This window comes from Nannospalax galili, unplaced genomic scaffold, assembly GCF_000622305.1.
Source record: "Nannospalax galili isolate Female #2095 unplaced genomic scaffold, S.galili_v1.0 scaffold161, whole genome shotgun sequence".
Classification (NCBI taxonomy): domain Eukaryota; kingdom Metazoa; phylum Chordata; class Mammalia; order Rodentia; family Spalacidae; genus Nannospalax; species Nannospalax galili.
In genome coordinates, this window is record NW_008348586.1 from 3,072,143 (window position 1) to 3,088,698 (window position 16,556).

The 16,556-nt window shown below is 44.5% G+C and overlaps 1 protein-coding gene and 1 pseudogene across 3 annotated transcripts in view; one reads left to right on the top strand and one right to left on the bottom strand.

Moving 5' to 3' along the window:
- The window catches only part of Wbp1l (WW domain binding protein 1 like), a 69,335-nt gene that overhangs the window by 18,358 nt on the left and 34,421 nt on the right, over positions 1–16,556 (top strand). Inside the window, exon 1 of one of the 3 annotated variants that reach the window (XM_008845665.3) lies at positions 11,491–11,703. The exons of the other annotated variants lie outside the window; for them this stretch is intronic. Coding sequence (XP_008843887.1) covers positions 11,677–11,703 — 27 coding nt within the window. The 5' untranslated portion in view covers positions 11,491–11,676. Of the gene's footprint in view, positions 1–11,490; positions 11,704–16,556 lie in introns of those variants that run through there. 3 annotated transcript variants of the gene reach the window in all.
- LOC108491429 lies at positions 1,435–2,341 on the bottom strand (annotated as a pseudogene).

Below are 16,556 nucleotides of genomic sequence, written 5' to 3' on the forward strand. Positions count from 1 at the left end.
GATACCAGGCATACATATGGTACTCATGCACACATGCAGGCAAAATATTTGTACACATGAAAGGATTTTGTGCCTCATCATAGCCATTGTACCCTCTTCTCTAAAACACATTTCTCTTTAGTTTCATTTGACCTAGACATCCACTTCAACCTTTGTTTAGTGTATAATGTGAAGGATTAGCTTTGGACTTTGGCACTCCATTGCTAGTGTAGGGAGGAATTTGGAAGACTCCTAGTCTTCTCTGAGATTACACAAGTGTTCAGAGAGACATGGAAAAGTGGAAGAGACCCCATCAGCATCTTCTCTTTTAGTTCTTGAGGGGTGCTAGCTGTGTCTCTTGGTCCCTTGTTTGCTCTTAAGGTAGAGTATTGGGCATTTCATAGTACATGGGCCACACTGCTGAAGGACAAATTGAAATAGAATTTGGAAGCTGAAAGATACCAGAGAGGTAATGATTCTCAGTAAGGAATGGTGGAGATAGGGTGTGTTCATGCTTTTAAATGTATAGATTGAGGGCCGGGTGTGGTGGTTCATGCCTTTAATCCTAGCACTTGGGAGGCAGAAGCAGGTGGATCTCTGTGAGTTCAAGGCCAGCCTGGTCTACATAGTGGGTTCCAGGACAGCTGGGGCTACAGGGAGACCCTTCTCAAAAAGACCAAAAAAAAAAGTACAGATTGAAACTTCTGATCCTCTTGCCTGTATCTCCTATATGCTGGGATTACAGGTATGCCCCACCATGCTGGGTATGTGGTGCTAAGGATTGAACCTGGAAGCCTGTATGTGCTAGGCAAGCATTCTACCATCTGAGCTGCATCCTTGTTCCTATTCATTTTTGTAGGGTTGGTTTTGGTTTTTGAGACAAGATCTCATGTTGCCGTGGCTGGCCTTGAACTCTTCAGATCCTTGAACTCTTCAGATCCTTCTGCCTCTACCTTCCAAGTGCTGGCTAGGGTTACAGGTACATACCACCTGTCTGGCTTAAATACACACACACACACACACACACACCACCCACACATATATTTAAACATTATTATTATTATGATGATGATGATCTCGTGTGTGTGTGATGTATGTGAGTGTGTGCGCATGCATGCACGTGCCATAGCATGCGTGTGGATGACAGAGGACAGTTTTGGGAGCTGGTTCTTTCCACCTGGGATTATCTGCTGAGCCATCTCACTGGCCCACAATTCTTTTTAATTTAAAATATTTTATTATTTTATGTGTATGAGCGTATTGTCTGCATGTGTATAAGTGCACCCTTGTCATGCAATGCTGGCGGAGGTCAGAAGAAGGCGTCAGTTTCCCCAGGAGCTGGCGTTATAGATGGTTGTTAGCCACCATGTGGGTGCTGGGAATCGAACCCAGGTCCTCTGCAAGAGCAGTCAGTGTTCTTAACACCTGAGCCATCTCTCTAGCCCCACACAATTCTTATTTCTGACTGGACTCAGAAGTAGATGCTCTCAGAGAGGACAACCTGTACCTTTTGGCAATCAGTTTCTGACATCTCTGTCTTTCTTCATTATGTGGGCTGCAAATTTAGTGTGTTCTGTAGCTGCTTCCTTATTTTTCTTAGTTCTTTCTTCCTTCAGAGCTGTATGCCAGTCTTGGCATTATAGGACATGGGAATAAGATGTTGAATCCTAGGTGCTTTGGTCCTGGGCTGCTTCTTTGTTTAAAGGCTTTCTAACAACATATTGGCTGATATCATCTTTTGTTTCTTTTTTTTTGGGGGGGGGTCTTTTTGAGACAGGGTCTCTCTGTAGCTCTAGCTGGCGTGGCACTTGCTGTGTAGACCAGGCTGGCCTCGATTTCACAGAGATCTACCTGCCCCTGCCTCTGCTGGGATTAAAGATGTGTGCTACCACACCCGGCCATCATCATCTTTAGAGAGACTGAATAGCTTGCAGATTCTGTTGGCCCTTTTGGACCACAGGTGACAGGGCATGTATTGTGTCAGTTCAGGAATATCCTTTCCTCCTTTTTTATTTTCCCACAATAGTTAAGTTGAGAACACTCAGCTTGGCATCCACAATACATCTCTGAACAGATTCATGCTTTCTGCTTTCAATTCTCCATGGTCCATAATAGGAATACCCCTTACTCAATCACACACAGGTGCACTTGGCTAAATCAAGACTTCCTGCTTCCCGGGAAAGCTTTGTTTATTGTTCTCACCACTGATTTGGATGACACAACCCTTTCACTCTTCACCTAGAACATCAGCAGCTATATATGTGGCCATATGCTTCTCATAAAAAGTATGAAGTGTATGCTCATCATCCACCTTGATGAGTTTCTGATAGCTAGTGGCTGGGAAGGAGATGTTCAGCTTCATCTTGATGCAACCTCAGACAAACTTCTTAACTCTGGGACTCTGTGAAGGCATAACAACCCATGCATGTGACTCTCCAAAAGAGGTGATAGGCTTCTTTGGCCACATTGGCTGCTTATCACAGAAATGGGAGAAGTTCAGGTAGAAGCTCAGAGAGGTTACCTGGCCTGGAGTTCCTAGTCTGTGTGATACCATGGTCAGTACCAGAGGCCTAATAGCATCTAGTTCAAAGGTGAATCACCTGAGCATCCCTCACTGGAGTCTCACATGAAGACCTCTGTCTCTTCCATCAGATATTGTGAGTCTGGTCTGAGGTCACTGTACATTTTCAGATCTTTGGTGTTCTCTGGTAGAAATTCCCTGTTAGCAGCTGTTGGAACAGCTGAAATGGCTATGAAAGTACTTTATAAACCTTAAGTTCTGACTTCATTGAGTTGACTATTTTCTTGGTTTGCTAAGCTTCTTTAAAGCAAAAACCTGAGTTCTTGGTTAGGCTCTTCTGCAATTTTGAGCACAGTGAAAGACCTTGGGAAAGTTTTGTTTCTCGGAGCCTGTCAACAAAGGGGCATATGTTTGAAGTTCACATCTGCTAACTTATTTCAGGAGAAAACAGTTGCTCAGGCACTTTCCTTCTTGCAGGGATGAGGATACTTTTTCAAAGATACTTTTGGCACTTTTCCCCTAAGCTTGGAGGAAAGCCTGTCTGACCACTCCTCTGTAGTCTAGTACTCTTTTCATAATTTGGACACCAGATGGAGATATTTTTGAAGTAGGTTTTCTTACTGCTGTCAAGTTTGCTTGCCTCACTGGGGGTGCAGGGGGCAGGGGTGGTGCTGGAGCTCTTGGGTTCAGTTGTGGCTGTGGGTGAGGATCTTATGACCAAAGGCTCAGCATCCCTTGCCTCTGTTGTGATATCTTCTCCAGTTTCTCTACCTTTAGTCATCATCTGGGTTATGGGTAGGCATGTATGTTGTAGATGGTCCCCTTCCCCTTGCAACCTGTGGGAGGGATAAATTGACTTACTGTTTTCTTGTTTTTTTCTGACCATGAGGTCTTAGATCTGGAGTAGATCTGGTTACTACCTAGTCAAAGGAAGGAGGGCATAATATTTCTTTTGCATAAGATCCAGGAAATGTGGGAAGGCAGGGTGCCCTAAGCTGTGCTTCTAGCTTGACCCTATTTAATCTCACCATCCTTTATGCAAAAAAAGCTAGCCTTTAGGTATTCCTGATAGAGTTATCTGCTGACTAGGAGATAGAACCAGAATAGTTTCACCAGTTTCTCATAATCAAAAAGCTATTGCTAGGCAGTTAGCTCATGTCTCAGTTCTCCCTTGAGAAATGCAATTTTGCCTTTGACATGGGTTAAGTATTTTTAATTTCTCAGCTGAGAAATTAAAGATAGGAAGACACACTGAGGCCACAGGGTGGCTCCTGCCTGCTGTCCCAGCATGCAGGAAGTGCCAGAAGTACAGGAGGTATGGGCTGGAGGAGCAGGAATTCAAGGTCATTCTTTGCTAAGTAGCAAATTAAAGGTCAGCCTGGGCTACTTGAGACTGTATCTCAAAAAACAAACAAGCTGTGGCAGCCCACAGCTTTAATCCTAGGCAGAGGCTGGCCTCTTGTGAGTCAAGGCCAATCTGGTCTACATAGAGAGTTCCAGGCCAGCTGAGGCTACAGGGAGACCCTGTCTCAAAAAGATCAAAACAAACAAACAAACAAACAAAATAGGTATGCCCAGAGATCCCAATCCCTTCATCAAGCTTCTGGAGTCCTGAGTAATAATTCAACTGCTTTCCTGATCTTGTAGCCAGGAAAATGTCACCAGTACAATGTTTAGAGTTTCAGCTACATTTGTTCCCTTCCTTTCTGTGTGTTGTATATCTGTGCGGATATGTTGGCATGCTTATGCACACGTGTGCACGTGCATGTGGTGGCCAAAGATTGATCTTTGGTGTCCTCCTCAGTTACTCTCTAATTTTTGAGACAGAGATTCTCACCGAGCCTAGGCTACATGAGACTGTTTCTCAAAAACCAAAAAGAACCACATTTTGCCCCCAGGTTACTTATTCTTTAGAAGAGGAGGTAGACTTGGCAGCTGTGAAATGCTGAGTTGATAAGCACAAGAAGTAAGTGGAACACAACTAGGATGATCCTCTCTGGACAATGAGAATGACAGCTCTGGTCAGCCTATAACTGGAGTATCTAGCTGCTTCAGACTCAGTTGAGACACTTAAAGCCCTTTCCGTGGATGGCCACCATTGTAGTTGCAGTCCCCCTCAACCTTTTTGTCTAACCCAAAGATTACATAAAAGTGAAAGGAGTCAGATTTGGTGGAGACCACAAAGCCCAATTTTCCTGGTGGGGTTCCATGTTGCATTCTATGGTTATGTGACTTCATCCTCCTTTTGTTACTAATGTATTACAATCTTTTTGTGTTTTTTTTGTCTATAGTGCTGAAGATGGAACCTGGGGCCTCATATACTAGGCAAACACTCTAACATTGACATCCTTGGCCCTGTTGTTTCAATCCAGTTTAGGAGACATGAAAGTGTCTACAAATAGCTTGCTAATTTCCATGTAATTCTGGGCTACTTAACCAATTTGATTAGATTTGAACTGTTTATAAATAGCACAAACAAGCCCATCATTTTGGTATAAAAACAAACACTTTTTCTTTTTTTTTTCTTTTCTTTTTTTTTTGTGACAGACTATATAATCCTCACTGGCCTGGAACTTGCTATATAGACCAGGCTGGCCTCCATCTCACAGAGTGCTGGGATTAAAAGCATGTGCCATTATACCCAGCTTAAAAAAAAACAAACCCTCTTATCCTTCATGAATCTCACATTGCTGATCTTGTGAGAGTCTGTTAACCATCAGTGACACCAAGTGTCAGGAGTGAGTTTCATCAATCCCGGAACTGTGGAGATGGCACCGAATGCTCTTCCATGAAGATAGTATTTATGGTGTGATTGATCTTCAACTACAGAAGGTCCAGTGTAGAGATGCAAGAGGCAGAAATGTCAGGAAGCCTTTATAAGGCTTTATATGGCTCAGCAATTAAGAGCACTGACTGCTCTTGCAGAGGACCTGGGTTTGATTCCCAGCACCCACTTTGATGCCCTCTTCTGACCTCTGAGGCATTGTATGACACAGGTGCACTCACATACATGAAATATAGGCAATATACTCATACACATAAAATAAAAATAATAAATAAAAATATGTTTAAAAAAAAAAACAACCCATCGAGATTAGAGCCAGGTTGGTGGTCCATGCCTGGAACCCCAGCACTAGGAATCCCAACCCTAGGGTGGCTCAGACTAGATGCATTGAAGGTCAGCCTGGACTACAAAGTGAGCCCCTGTCTCAAAGAACCCAAATCAAGCAGAGGCTCCACCACTGACATGAGTGTCTTCCCACTGCCTCCAACTCTTGGAGTCAATAGAACAAAGCCAACTCCAAGACTGTATTGTAGTGGTAAATCTAGTCAAAGCAGCAAAATGGAGGGTTTTAAATACTGAGTGAAATAGAAATTCCTGAACTTGACATTCATGGAGCTGCTTGAAGGTACTCAGTAAGCTGGTCCTGGTGGTGCAGGCCTTTAATCTTAGCCCTAGGGAGGCAGAGGCAGGCAGATGTCTGTGAGTTCAAGGCCAGCCTGGTGTGCATAGTGAGTTCCAGGCCAGCTGGGGATACAAGAAGACCCTGTCTCAAAAAAAAAAAAAAAAAAGGTACTCGTACATATATACATGTATAGGGCTTCCATCAGCTGATCTTTGCTGCCTTTTTTCTTTGTTTTGGTTTTGAGTTTGTTTGAAACAGGGTCTTGGTATGTAACCCTGGCTGGCCTCGAACTTGCTATATGTACCAGACTAACCTCGAACTTGTGACAGTCCTTCCACCTCTGCTTCCCAAGTGCTGAGATTACAAATGTGCAGTGCCATGCTGCCTTTGATTCTTGCCTTTTTCTGTCTTTTCATGTGCTCCATGTATTCATCCACACTTGGCCCTACTCAGCATGCTCATCTATCCCACCCAAGCCCCACTTAACTGTTCTTGGTAAAGCAGCCTGTGCCATTCTGCCCCTCAGTAGCATCCTGTTTGATTGCACTCTTATGTAACCATCTCTACCCAACCCCTACACTTATTATGCAGTGACCATGTTTGTTTCTGTATGTGTTTGTCTTTTGTCCCAAACTGGGTAACTAAATAAGCCCTGTGTTTGCTTTGGCAGCACATATGCAAAAGAAAATTAGTCCTCCAGGGCTAGACTAACTTGTCCAGTGGCTGGAACATCTCCAATTATAATTAATATCAAAATACTATCTCTGTTTATGTTCAAGCCATTTTGGAGCCACACAGGCCTTTTGAAATGCTGGCTCCATTGCCTGAGAGGTGTGCATCCTGGAATGTGTGACCTAATTTCACTGAAGCTCAAGTTTTTCCATCTGTGAAATAGAAGCCCTCAACATCTGTTGGAATCTTCCTTTTCTGAATATTATTTGATGTGGAACAAGTGATTACATATTGCAGTTAAGGACTGTTTACCCAGTAATCTTCCCTGAAAAACTCAATGACAGGAAAGGAACTATGGGTTTTTAAGGATGTTTTATAGAAGGAATAAGCCATGTGTCTATTACAAATCCTCCTGCTCAGAAACCAAGAGAGGTGTGTGTTTCTTGCCTTAGCAGGTCTGCTACATGTCTGCTTTTGTCCAGCCCCAGGACATAGATAAGCTAGAATTCTTGATTTCTGGCAGCTGAGCAATCCTATGTATTTCTGGGTGGCAGAAGTCTAAATCTTTGTCTAAGGTTAGAATCTGGCCCATGGCATTCCCCAGGATAATTACTTCAGGATTATTTTGTTGCTACCTAGCCTCATGCTTGCCACATGAAGATGTCTCCGTTTCTTCCCTTAAGTTTTATTGTGGTACTTTTAATTTTCCCCCTTCTTCAAGCTAGAACTCTAAGGCACTTAAATCAGTCTGTGCCCAAACCCAAGAAAGATAAATCTTATCTTAAATGTTCTGTGCTGCATAACTCCTGGAAATAAGATGGCCTTAGGCCTGGAGATTATCTCCTGCCCTAGAAACATGGCAGATTTGATCCTGTTCTGACAACACTGTTCTTTCTTTATACTCCTTTACTGCAAAATAGATACTCCCAGCCTTCAGCTCTCTTCTCCAGCTTAGGTGGGCCACATGACCTGGGAATGGGGACAGTTCCACAAAGTACCTCAGAGCTAAGGCCCAGGAATGTCTCCAGATTGGTTCCTGTATGGTGTCTGTTATATGTTGAGGACAAATAAGAAGCTAAGACTTACCCACTTATTTACTTTGTAAGACTCATTTCATCAAATTGAGTGCCAAGGCCTTTACTCCATACTCCACGGCACCACTGTCAGCTTTAGTATAAGTGGCAGTCTTATAACAGGGTTCTGGAACACCAACAGGGCTATTGGCTTAGTTCACCTAATCCTCACATCTAATTTTTTCTGTTTTTTTTTTTTTCTTATCAGTAATTCTGGTCTTTTAGTATCTGACTCTTGTGTCATAAAGGAAAAGGTCTTTGAAGCCATACACTTCATTTGAGTCCTTGTTCTCCCACTGATGGCTGAATTCTATATGCCTCAGTTTTCTACAACTGAATGATGGGGGTAATACTATATGGGGTTGTAGTGTTCAGATGTTGGTTAGATGGAGTTCCAGAGCTGGCTCATAGTCAGGAATGAACAAATATCCAGCTCTCTGCTCCCACTTCAGGAATTTAAAGTTATAGATATATAGACTGCCTAGAAAAATGCTGTCAGAAGAATTAAATGGACCATAGTACAAGAGTGAAATCCATGAACATGTATGTTGTTGCAATATGTCTTTTTAAAAGAAGATTTTATTTATTTTTCTATTATGTGTCTAAATGTTTTGCCTGCATGTATGTGTACCACATGTGTGCCTGGTGCCTGTGGAGGCCACAAGAGGACTTCAGAGCCTCTGGAACTGGAGTTATAGACAGTTGTAAGCCACCATGTAAGAACTGGACCCAGGTCCTCTGCAAGAGCAGCACGTGTTCTTAACTGCTGAACCATCCCTCCAGCCCTGCAGTGTGTCTATCAGAACCCAAAGGACAACATTTTCTGTATACTATCTTTGAAGGTTCTCTGGGGAAGGATGAAGTAGAAGGATGCCTGGAGCTGTAAGCAGTGGTTTTAACCTATATTTTGCCAATGCAATCCTGCCTAATTCTAGTCTAGTGTGACTTCATGTTTTTTTTTTTTTTTAAGTTGTTAAATTCAGCATTTAATTCTGCACTCACAGGCAGTTGACTAAAATTATTTGAAGAAGGATTCTCTTTATTTTTGGCTCATCATGTATAGGCCTGGATTAAGATAAAAGAGTCTTCCTCCCCCTTCTTAAATCCCAAAGCTGACTAGGTTGTGGTGGTATTTGTCACCAGGTTGTGGTGATATTTCTTAGGACATGGCATAAAGTGAGCTTACCTTCCTAAGAATGCCTGAATTAGCTAACTCAACTTTCAGTCCTCACCCCCGGATCTCAGTGCTCAGTGAAGATTAGTCATCAAGCAGTTGGGGTGAGAAGTAGGTTAGTGCAGAAAAACTGGCAGCGCTTTCCAGAGCATTTGATGTACTAGCTGCCATGTTTCTGGGTAAAATGCTGCCTTGTGCTCAGAAATTCTTAATCTTGTATGAAGATAAACCAAGACAATTGCTGATGAGAAACACTGTCTTGAGTAGCATCCAAGAGAGGATTTATTAGGGGGAAATCAGTCTGTGGTGCTGCATTGTTGCAGTTTCCTTTCCAAAGTTACCACTGATGAATATTGTTGGAACATGTGGGGCCGGGGATGTAGCTCAATTGGTCAAGTGCTTGCCTAGCTTGCATGAAGCCCTGGGTTCAGTCCCCAGCACTGCATAAACCAGGTATGTGACACATTCCTGTAATGCTAGCATTCAGGAGGTGGAGGCAGGAGGATCAGAAGTTCAAGGTCATCCTCAGCTACATAGTGAGTTTGAGGCCAGGCTGAGGTACATGGAACCCTGTCTCAAGAAAAGAAATGTGGCCAGGTATAGTGGCTCAAGGCTGAAATCCCAGCACTTGAGAGGTAGAGGCAGGAGGATCAGGATGTCCTTGGCAACTTAGTGAGTTCAAGGCCAGCATGGACTCCAGGAGAAGCTGTCTCAAACTTCTCATTCCCTCAAAGCAAAAAGAATGTGGAATAATTATATAGTCCATCAAAACAAGGCACAGGGAGTGTTTCGGTCCCGATGGTATCTCCAATGCCTGGCACACTGTAGGTGGTCAGTGGGTGTGGAATGAATAAATGGGAGCACTTACATCATGGTACTCTTTCCAGAGAACTGCAGGTGCTTGCCTGTCTTGTTAGGTTGGTGCAGAGTAGAATTTTGCAAGAGAGACTGAAGACACTTTCCCCCAGTTTGCTTGCCAAAGTTAATTGTGCTGCACGTGTCTGACAGTTTGGCCCATTTGAGGGCATAAGATAGACTGAACATGTCTTGAGAATATATTATTTGCCAAAGACTGATTCCCCAGGCCCCAAACAATCACAGACGACCCCTGCCCCCCAGCCTCCTGTATATCAGATCAGCTCTTTTCTTCATAGTGAAGAGGATGAGTTTGTTCTTACACAAGCCTCAAAGAAGTGGCTCAGCCCACTTGGCACATTCATTTTCTTGTCAGAAAAGTCGATGTGACCTTGACCATCAGTGGTGGCCTACAACAAGCACATTGTGTGTCTGGTTGGATTCTAATGATCAAACAGCACTTTTGGCACCTCACTGTGCTCCAGATGCTGTACACTGCTAATTTATTGCTCTAGGTAGGGTTGAAGGTAATAATTTTCAGGAATCCTTTTTGGCTTACATGAGTCATGCCCAGCACAGTGCCACTGTCACTACAGAGGCCTTCAGTATCACCAAAGGAAAGTTATTATAGAAAAGAGAGATGAGCTATAGTAACTCTGAGTCATGGAAAATATAATTATTTTGCAGTCTAAGAAGTTACTAGAAAGTAACGTTGAACTTACAAGTTTCCTTTGAAAATTGTTCTCTTGGAGTCATTTCTAAAAACGGGGTAGAACTCAGTGGGAGAGGCCCTGAGTTCAATCTCTAATCATATTCACACATCCAATAAATAAATAGTCATTTCTGAAAAATCCACACCCAAACATGAACCTTTTACCCTCTGCTGCTGGCATTTTTGGTCTAAGATTCAGTTCCGGGGAGAGTTCCCAAGACCTGCTGTTCAAGAGACAATGGTCAGAGAAGAGTTGGCTGATGTCACTGACTAGGAAAAGTCAGATCAGGACACCGACCCCAGTCTTTGTGTTGTGGGCAAAGCTTACTGTTAAGAGAATGCTTTTCTCTATGAGTTGAACTTAGCCAAAGGAAGTACGACAAATCCAAGGGAGTGAACTATTCTGAAGCAAGAGTCGGTTTAAATATAGCTGATCTGCTTCACTGGCAGTTTGGAGGCTGTGGTGGGACTTGTTGTACCCTTTATAAGACAAGTGAGGAAAGATGTTGGCATTCATAACGTACTCAGTTTGTTTATGAAATTGAAACTCTCCTGTTGAGCAGAGGGCCCAAAGCAGCGGCCAACGTATAGTGGCCCACTGTAGCTGGCAGAGATGCCCCTTCAGGTCCCATCTGCATTCACCTCTTTTCCTAGAGAGGGCCAGGACAGCTATTGTTTATAGTGCGCTGACTCTGGCAGGGTTGGGGGTGGAAAAGTTTCTGTGAAACTGACAGTTGCTAGACCTTATTTTTTTCCTTCCCAAGGAGAAGAAACAGTACCTTGGGAACTAGTCCTTGCTCAAAGCAGCATAGCTTTTTTAAGCTTCCCAGACTTGATTTATGTGCAGTTCAGGGAGCCTGTTGGAGGAGGGGAGCTAACAGGAGCAGCCCCTCCCAGACCCTGTAGGCCCCAGCTCTAGGTGGGGCCTGGCATCATGGGTTTACAGCACATCCTCCTCAGTATTCCTCAGCAGCTGTCTGAAGTTTTTTCTGCTGTGCCTGAACTGATGTCATTTCCCCCTTGGCAGACAGCTTGGGCTGTGCTGCCTCTGAGATATGTCACGAGAAGGTGGGGGTGGGTCAGAGCCAGGCCGGGTTGTAGTGAGGAGAGCTGGAGGCCTGCTGGGTCTCAGGACTCTGTTTACTTTCTCTTCTTTGCTCAGGAAGGCCAGTGGACTGAGCGCAGAGCTGAGCAGCCAACCCACCTCGGGCCATGCCCATTCCAAGACCTTAAGTTTGAGAGCCCTTTGTTGTTAACGTTAGTGTGGATGATGCTCTTGCAGGATGCCTTTCCTTTGGGGGCTTAGACAGGTAATTGACTGGTTCTTCATGGATCGTGGATTGGGCTGGGGAAGGGAAGAAGGGTGGATGGAAGCTGTTTATTTATTGTACTACTGCTTTGGGTGGAGGGCATAGTTTAGAAAATGTCTCAGTCCTGACAGGCCAGTTCCCACACAGGAATTTCCAGCCTTCCCTCCTTGCTTGCTGCTTGCTTCTGATGTCTAGAGCCACTATATTCTTAACCCCCTACATCCCTGAGGTGACTCCAGGACTATCCATTTCTAACTTTCCATTTAGCTGCCGTAAAACCGTTTGTGTAGCTTTATGGAGGAAACTGTTGAAGGGTGAGTTTGGGAGGGGAAGAGGCAGAGTGGGGTTCCTGCTAAAACCCCTTTTCTTCTCCATTTTGATTTGGCAGAGATTTCTTCCAGGTTCTCTGCTTCTAAAGGACTGGGGGAGGGGTGGACAGAGGTTCTGAGCTGCCCCTTCCTAAGTCACAGCTTTCTTCCTTTCAGGCCATGTGGCTGAGAGGTGTTCTGGACACCTCAGGGGAATGGGGTGTGGAATTGGACCTATTTTGGCCCTGCTGACTGATTTGCAAGGCAAACAGACCCCTGTGGCAGAGACCTGATTGCTTTGTGAGCCACTGTTTGAAATGGGGGCTCTAAATTTCAGCCAGTAACCCAGTGTGGAATGAGAAAACAGTAGCAAGGGACCAGCTGCTATCCACTGAGCACAGAGCTACTGCCAACTATTTGTTCCAGAGCTTCTGAGAGCTGAACACCCCCACCCCCTCTTTGGTCCGAGAGGCATGTCTATATTGGAATGTGTAACTATACCCAGTAGTGCAGCTCAGGGCTCTAAGAGTGCTGGGGACAGGCACACACACACCCTCTGCAGCCTGTCCCCAGGAGAAACAAAACCACTGATGAGCTCCGACCCCAAGTCCTGGAGGGGAGCCACCAGTGGCTCACCAGGCTAGGTGGTGTCAGAGTGTGAGGTGAGCCGATCTCCCTGCGGTTGCCTGGAGTGCTAAAAGTAGGCTTCTTGGGAAAAATTCCCAGCATTCCATTACCACCCTCCTTCATCTTCAGAGGGTTCCTTTGATATAGTTGATAAGACTGCCACCCCCATTTTAAGCATTTTGCCCCTCTCCCTTTAACCTGTGAGCACAGTAAGTCCTGGAGAGGATGCTGAGCAGTATTGTAAAAGCAAATGGGTAAAACATGCCATGTTATGTCAGCAGGAGGGATATAGTAGAAGGCACAGAGCTGGAGGCCCAGGAGTACCTGAGCTCATATTCAGACTCCTCCAGGGCACCTCCACTGACTGAGAACCCCATCTTTGAAATGCAGATAATAGCATTTTCTTGAAGAGGATTTCACAAAAGAATGTCTGCAAAATATTAATACCTTGGCTGTCAGAGGTAGTCACTTAATAAACACATAGTTCACTTTTGGATCAAACCTAGGGCCTGGCACATGGTGGCCAAACATTATATCACTCAGCTCTATCACAAGCCCTTTATTATTTTTACGTGCTCATTCTTAACATTTTTTTAGATTTATTTTTTCTCTAATTATGTGTATGTGTGTGGGTATGTGCAGATGAGTGCATATGTCTGTGGAGGCCACAGGTGTTGGATCTCCTGGAGCTAGAGTTAGAGCCATCCAGTGTGAGTGCTAGGAATCAAACTTGGGCCCTCTGCAAGAGCTTTGTGTGCTTTTTTTTTTCAGGCTTTTTATTTTTATTTTTTGGTCTTTTTGAGACAGGGTCTCGCTGTAGCCCCAGCTGTCCTGGAACTCACTATGTAGACCAGGCTGGCCTTGAACTCACAGAGATCTGCCTGCCTCTGCCTCCCAGTGCTGGGATTAAAGGCGTGCACCACCATGCCCAGCTGCTTTGTGTGCTTTTAACCACTGTGCCATCTCTCCAGCCCTGTGCACCCATTCTTAAAGGATGCATGACCGCAGTGGCGCAGGAACTAGAAGACTTAACATCCTTGCAGAGGTGGAAGATGTGAGTGAGCTGGCTCAGTGAGCACATGCATCTGTCATTCAATGCCTACTATTGTGTACTGGCTTAGCGTTGGAAGGCCATGTCTTACTGTACCAAGATACCTTTATCTTTTTTTTCTTTTGGTCTTTTTGACCAAAAAGGTAGTCCCAGCCGGCCTGGAACACACTATGTAGACCAGGCTCATCTCGAGCTCACAGAGTCTGCCTGCCTCTGCCTCCGGGTGCTGGGATTAAAGTCATGTGCTACCATGCCTGGCAAGGTACCTTCATCTTACATACTGGCAGAAGATAAAGGCCTGTGTCCTAGAACCCCTGCTCAACCAGAAAACTAAGTGGTGGGTAGCATAGTGTTAAAACTCTCAGTGTGTCTTAGAGGATCGTAGTGGGTTTTTAGACTGGTTTCTGAACAGTTTCCTGGCAGAAGGCTGCATCAGAGGGCTTCCTGAAGACCCTTAGCTTCTGCAGTTCAAACTCTGCTTGTACAAATGTGGGAATATTTGTGGCTATATCTTTTTTTTTTTTTTTTTTTTGGTCTTTTTGAGACAGGGTCTCCCTGTAGCCCCAGTTGGGCCTGGAACTTACTATGTAGATGAGGCTGGCCTTGAACTCACAGAGATTTGCCTGCCTCTGCTGGGAAAGTCACTTGGAAGTAGAGTTTATTCAAATGTAGGTTTGTAGGGCCCATGGCCTTACAGGAACCAGGGCCCAGAAATATGTAGGAATATGTACTTCTATTAAGGGTCCTGTCGTGTTCTGTTGTGTCTGTCCCCACCCCCTCCCCACCCCTGGCCAAGTGTGTTCCTGACCCGGATTGTTTCTGATTATAATCAGAGACTCTAGCCTCTAAGGTTTGGTGTCAAGACAGAGTACCAAGACTGTACCAGAGGAATGCCCAGGGACTAAGGTAGCAGCAGAAGCAGTGATGCAGCCAAGTCAGGCCAGTTGGGGATGGACATGGCAGGCTTTCCTGAGAAGGTAATATCTGATCTGAGTCTTGAAGGATGAGTAGGAGTTTACCAGACATCTGAGCTGGGGTGGGAGCATTCCAGACAGATCTGGTTAGGAGTGTTTTTGTTTGGGCAGATGAGAAGGGAAACTTTGATCTGTGAATCTTGGAATTGAGTTTGCCTGTTGTAAAACAAGAACCCCTGGGTTTTACCAGTTATCAGTGTCCTTTATGGAGACAGAATAGGAGGGACCCTAATAATGAGTGTGGCATGATTTGAGTGCCTGTAAAGGGCAAGTGGACCACAGGATGTGTGGAAGTCTTTTATGCAAGGGACAGTGAAGATAGCTCACTAAAAGCTACAGTTTGACCAGTGAACAATCTTGTAGTGTTTAGAGGAGGTAAACTTTAGAAACCTTGTGGGTATGTTGTCATATGCCAAATATTAGACACAGCATACTGTTAGGCATGCTATCCCTTTCTTGTCTGTCAAGATCAGGAAACAGGGTTTTCTGAAGAGGCAGTTCAGCATACATATTGAAAAAGTTCCTAGTTGTAACAGCAGGTGTTTAGCCTGCTGATGGGAAAGAATTCTCATTCATGATCAGAAAGGGTCAGAAAGGGTTGGGTTGGTAATGCTGGAGGATTTTATGCTTCACATTCCATATCTGAAAGGCATTGTACAAGTGTTATTCGGAGAATGATGGGGATACAAAATGTTGGGGTGTAAATGCTCTCCCTGCACCTAAGTGGTTTATAGTCAGCTAGGGGAATTAGAATAAGCACATAGGTAATTGAGACAGTCAGCAGGTGTAGACATTCAGCGCATGACGTTTAAGGGGGACGGATGGTGCAGAAGTTCAGAGGTGTGTGAAGTTGACCCTTGTGTAGATGACCTTTCCGTTGTCTAATAGTATCAGTTGTTGCACAGTAGGTGTTACTAGATGTGTGGAAGAACCAATTGATGTTCTAGTTAATGAAATATAGGTTAGACCCAACCAGACAGTAATTTACATAAAAATGTTGCCTTTCTTTGTGGGAGGGGCCCACTGTGCCCCAAATTATCTACATTTTTAGGAGGGATAGTTTGTGATACTGGAAATGGGTAGTCTCCAGTGGAACTGGAGTAGGTCTAGTACCTTCTTGGTTTCTATTGTCAGGCTCAGATTTACCATGATAGAGGTATAGGGGCCAACTTCAGGCCTAAGGGACTGTTTAAACCATTGGTTTTAAAAAATATTTTATTATTTTTATTTTATGCATATGGATGTATTGTGTGCATGTCTGTATACCCATGTCATGCAGTGCCCATTGAGGTCAGAAGATGGCATCAGATCCCCTGGACTGGAGTTTCAGATGGTTGTTTGCTGCCATGTGGGTACTGGGAACTGAACCCAGGTCTTCTGCAAGAGCAGCCAGTGCTCTTAACCATTGAGCCATTTCTCCAATGCCCCTCACCCCACTTTTAGAGATTAATATGGGAGGAATCTTGCTATCTTGCCCAGGTTAGCTTGGAATCCTCAGTCCTCCTTGAGTAACAAGATTATAAAGGCATACACTATTGTACCCAGCTGCCGTCTGTATTGCTGAAAAGGTGAGCTGGTATCTGTGTGCCCTTATTGGTCTAATGCTGCATGTGACATGGCAACCTGTGTACTGAAAGTGAGTAGCCTTAGGGGGTTGGGGCTGGGGATGTTTCTGGTGGTTAGAGCTTTGTTGGAGTGGCTGCTTAGCATGCTCTGTGAGGGTCTCACAAGCACTGAAAAAGCTTTGATGACAGCCATGCCAAGCTACAGAGTGAGAGCTCTGCCTTAGTGACAGGGAAGAGGGAATTTGTTGACTTCTAGTTTGAGCCAGGACTGCTGAATATTAGACCACATTTTTTTTTTTTTTTTGAGGGGGGTATTTTTTTCTTCAGG